Below are 2335 nucleotides of genomic sequence, written 5' to 3'. Positions count from 1 at the left end.
TTTCAAATATCAATATGTTTAACTCAAAATCATTAAGGTGAATAACATTATTTAAAAGTCAAATCTAAAAAATTACAAGTAAAAAGTAAAAGTACAAAACAATGTTTAACCATGTTTATCCCATTGAAAATTTTGTCAAATAAGCAGCACAACATGCATTTTTTATAAATTTTTAAGATAAGATTTAAGATTATAGAAATATCTTTTAATAGATAAAAATTGTGAAGTAACTCTTATAGTCGAAGTAACAAGCGGACTCTGCCTAGTTATCACAAAACCTTATCACATTCGTGCAGTGGAGCTTTAGGGGGTTCTCCAAGTTCAATCAAAGAGACTCTTCATTATGGAGAAGTTCATCTTTTTAGCATTTCTTGATGTTCTGTTCGCTTCCTTATTGATGTTTCAGCCCATCATTTGTTCCAGCAACTTCACTGATCAAGAGGCTCTCCTCCACTTCAAATTGGCGACCGAAGTCGACCCGACAACACGATCAAAGGTGGCAATCGGACTGTGGAAGCTAACTTCTGTGAATGGACGGCAGCAACCGCAGGCAGAGAGTCACGACTTTAGACCTCTCCTCCACCGGTCTCCAGTGAAAAGTCTCTCCTTACCTTGGCAATCTCTCATTCTTGGCTTCTCTTTGTTCTTTGCAACAACAGTTTCTATGCCACGGTTTCAGATAAAGACGGTACTTTACGCCGCCTGAAAGACCTGGTACTCCAGTCAAACCAGTTCAAAGGAAACATTCCTCCTCACTTAACGCTGTGCCAAAATCTTGAATTGATGTCACTTGCTGTGAATAGGCTAACGGTGGCATATCGAGAGAATTTGGCGCCTTCCCAAAGTTGCAACAACAGTTTAGTGGCTTCAACAACTTACAGGGTCAAATTCTGAGCTTCCTGGGCAGCATATCCACAGGTTCGATTCCTTTTGACACTTTTCAGTAGGTCGCTCATAAGTGTCAGGTTGACGTATAATGATCTTTCGGGGAGTCTTCCCTCCAATCTATGCTACCGCTGGCCTGACATTCAGAAGCTTTTGCTGTCTGAAAACCAATTCAGTGGCCTGTTACCAGAGACACTAACCCAATGCAAAGAGCTTGCAAAAGCTGCAGGAGCTCCATCTCGGTCCAAACAACTTGACTGGTACGATTCATCGAACCATCAGTAACATGTCAAGTTTGGACCAACTGTACATAGAATATAACTGCATCGGAGGTGACACTCAAAGTGAGATTGGCACTTTTGTCAATCTGAATGAAATGAGCCTTCAGGATAATTTGCTAACAGGCAAAGTGCCTCAAGAGGATTTCAATATTATTTTGCTCCAACTGCTTTCTTTGATGGACAATTCCCTCTCCGGAAGCCTTCCCTCAGGTAGCGATCTAAGCCTTCCGAATTTGGAAGAAATCTTTCTAGCAAACAATGGCTTTGCCAACAACATCCTGAAGTATTTTTCGAACCTAATTTTTATTGATGCCGGGATCAATCAACTCAGCGGACTAATACCTATGAGTTTGGGCAACTTGAAGAACCTTAGATACTTCACAGTTCAGTCTATTAGCTAACAGGAGAGACTTGTGGTTCGGAGCTCAGTTTTCTCTCTGCTTTGTCTAATTGCCAATCCCTGCAGACCTTGGTTCTGGAAGAAAACTGGCTTTGTGGCTCCACACTGGAATCTATCAAAAACTTCTCAACTTCCCTACAAATTCTAGTCATTCCCCATTGTCAAATAACAGGTCACATTCCCAATTAAATGGGTTTCTTGAAGAGCTTGACTTTCTACAGTTGAGCGATAACAATCTAGACGGCAACATCCTGTCATCTATTGGAGGACTACAACAGCTTGCAAAGGCTGTACCGTGATAACGGCCATCTCGAGGGACCGATTCCCCTTGAGATATGCAACTTGACAAGTTTAGGATAGTTGCTGCTCCAGCAAAATAGTATATCAGTGTCCATCTTAAATTGCATTGGAAACAACTGGTCAGTCCGTGGAGCCTTCAAGAACTCATATTCCTCAATAGTCACAATTCTTTCAATGGATGACTACCACTTGAGATGGGGAAAATGACAGCTATAGAGAGCAATGATCCTTCTTGGATCGACTTAACAGCGCCATACCAAGTTCCATCCAGGAGTTGAAGAGCGTTGCTTCTCTTAACTTGTCAAAGAACTGGTTTCTAGAATTGATACCGCAATCGATTGGTGACCTCAAAGGATTGGATTTCCTCGACCTCTCCTACAACTAGTTATCCGGCACGATACTCAAGTCCCTGGAAGGACTAACATATCTGCAAAAATTGAACTTGTCCTTTAATAAGCTATTAGGAGAT

The 2335-nt window shown here is 41.4% G+C and overlaps 1 protein-coding gene across 1 annotated transcript; it reads left to right on the top strand.

The window, feature by feature from the left end:
- Window positions 1-343: 343 nt before the first annotated feature.
- Window positions 344-1865, top strand: LOC115662764 (uncharacterized). Its single transcript, XM_056310390.1, has 4 exons — window positions 344-585; window positions 660-714; window positions 804-918; window positions 1633-1865. Exons 1-4 carry the CDS (start codon window positions 344-346, stop codon window positions 1863-1865), a joined length of 645 nt encoding a protein of 214 aa, XP_056166365.1.
- The last annotated feature ends 470 nt before the right edge of the window (window positions 1866-2335 follow it).

Source organism: Syzygium oleosum, unplaced genomic scaffold, assembly GCF_021117445.2.
Source record: "Syzygium oleosum isolate NSW1041296 unplaced genomic scaffold, Sole_v2.1 Sole_v2.04, whole genome shotgun sequence".
Lineage (NCBI taxonomy): Eukaryota > Viridiplantae > Streptophyta > Magnoliopsida > Myrtales > Myrtaceae > Syzygium > Syzygium oleosum.
The sequence above is the reverse complement of the archived record's forward strand: the minus strand, read 5'-3'. Positions and strand labels throughout refer to the sequence as shown.